The sequence below is a fragment of the Pteropus vampyrus genome, unplaced genomic scaffold (assembly GCF_000151845.1).
Source record: "Pteropus vampyrus isolate Shadow unplaced genomic scaffold, Pvam_2.0 Scaffold426, whole genome shotgun sequence".
Taxonomy (NCBI): domain Eukaryota; kingdom Metazoa; phylum Chordata; class Mammalia; order Chiroptera; family Pteropodidae; genus Pteropus; species Pteropus vampyrus.
This window is the reverse complement of record NW_011889207.1, coordinates 269,275-271,014: the sequence shown is the minus strand read 5'-3', so window position 1 is coordinate 271,014 and position 1,740 is coordinate 269,275. Positions and strand designations below refer to the sequence as shown.

The window sequence follows — 1,740 nt, the reverse complement described above, 5'->3', positions numbered from 1 at the left end:
CTGCTTACACCCTCGACACGCGCCAGGCGCACGGTGCCCACCACACACACTCCTCCTTGACCTTCGTGACCCTGTGACATGGCACTGTCCCCTCAGGTCCAGCAGGGCAGCGGAGGTGTCAGGACTTAAGCCCACGTCCCCGTGTGGGCAGCCAGTGGACGGCAAAGCCACATCTCATCCCGGACGAGCCTGACTCAGCCTCTCTCGACTCCTCTAGACGTCTCGGGTCACCCCAGGACCCTCCCTCAGGGATTCGTAGTCCCGAGGACAGAAGCAGGGTCACCTCACTGCCAACTTTACATCAGGTCCCACTGGAGCCCCGGAAGGTGACCGAGGTCATGACCCACGGTGACTCTGAGGGAACACAGAGAGGGTGGTAGGCACTGCACGTCACCTGCGGTGAGGGGAGGTTCGCGTCACCACCATCAGTCCGAGCTGAGCCCCACACTGTTGAACATCACTCTGCAGCCCCAGGGGTGCCCGGGGCCCCCAAGGCAGTGGCAGTGGTGGCAAACGTGGAATGAGCCATCAGGTAGGACTCTGGGCAAACTTGGCTCCCCGCCCACGCTGATGACTCCTGCGATGGCCTTTGGTGGCCTTCGTCCTCCTCTATGCAAAACTGGCTGCACAGGAGTCAGTGGCCCTGCCCTGGGGTCTGCTATGTCCCAACCTGCAGTGGGGTGGCTGGTGCAGGTGCGGGGGACGCAGTGTTCGAGTCAAGTGTGTCCTTGGGGTCGTGGGGCTGATGATTCACTGATTTAATCATGTTCTGCCACCTCCTTCCCAAATCGTCCTCATGACACAGGGGACTTTCCACCTCCTTCCCGAATCATCCTGATGACACAGGAGACTTGTCACCCCCTTCCCGAATCATCCTGATGATACAGCGGATCCGGGTTCATTGGGGAGCAGCCCCCAATTTGCTTCTGCACGAGAGCTCCTTGCCACCAGGACCTGCTCTCACAGGAGAGTCTCACCAGGTGGCCGGGGGCCTGGAAATGGTGCTGGGTGTCTTCACCCGCCTCCTGCTTCTTGGCGAGATTTTCTTTTCCATATTCTGAGGAGGAGGTGACCCAGGCTCTCTAGGAGTCACAGTTTGCTGGGGAGAAAAAACCCAAAAGTAATTCGCTCTTTTGGCCGTCTCTTTATTCATTTGTTTATATGTTCGTATCATCCACATTTGAGTGGCTACTCTGCGCTGTGTGTGTGTGCGTGCGTGTGCGTGTGTGTGTGTGAGTGTGGCCGAGAGCCATGTTGCAGGTGTGGATGGCATTGAGCACGGCTCCACGTCCAGGCGGCGCTCCAATAAGCCAGCTGGCCAGCAAGGAGACCCACGCTGTCTGTGGGAGGGGCGGAGTGGATGGGACAGGCCCAGGTCAGCGGTCACTCCCTCTGTGAGGCCTTCCGCGGGCAGAGCCCCAAATCACTCATGTCCTTGCTCCCGCAGTTTGCCGCTCCCCCGGCCGAGCTCCCGAGGTCTGGGTGACAGTTCCCTTATACTATGGCCCAGTGCCCAGTGTGGGCCGAGGACCCCGTAAACTTTGGCAGAACCAGCAAAGCAGGTGGGGATTCTGAGCAGGGAGAAGTCACTTGTCGGGTGGGGGAGTCAGCGAAAGCTTTGCTCTGTGGCGTGGGCTTTGGGGCGCTGCCAGCACTGACGGGCACTGTGTAGGGGACGTGAGAAAGGCAGGGCTGGGGGCTCAGGCCACGTTCGGAGACTGGGAATGCTTCTTCCTGTGG

General features: G+C 59.9%; 1 protein-coding gene across 1 annotated transcript in view; it reads right to left on the bottom strand.

Moving 5' to 3' along the window:
• The window catches only part of LOC105306163 (protein S100-A7-like), a 14,528-nt gene that overhangs the window by 5,338 nt on the left and 7,450 nt on the right, over positions 1 to 1,740 (bottom strand). The window contains exon 2 of the mRNA XM_011381076.2: positions 978 to 1,057. Within this exon, the coding sequence (XP_011379378.1) occupies positions 978 to 1,057 (80 nt within the window). The remainder of the gene's footprint in view (positions 1 to 977; positions 1,058 to 1,740) is intronic.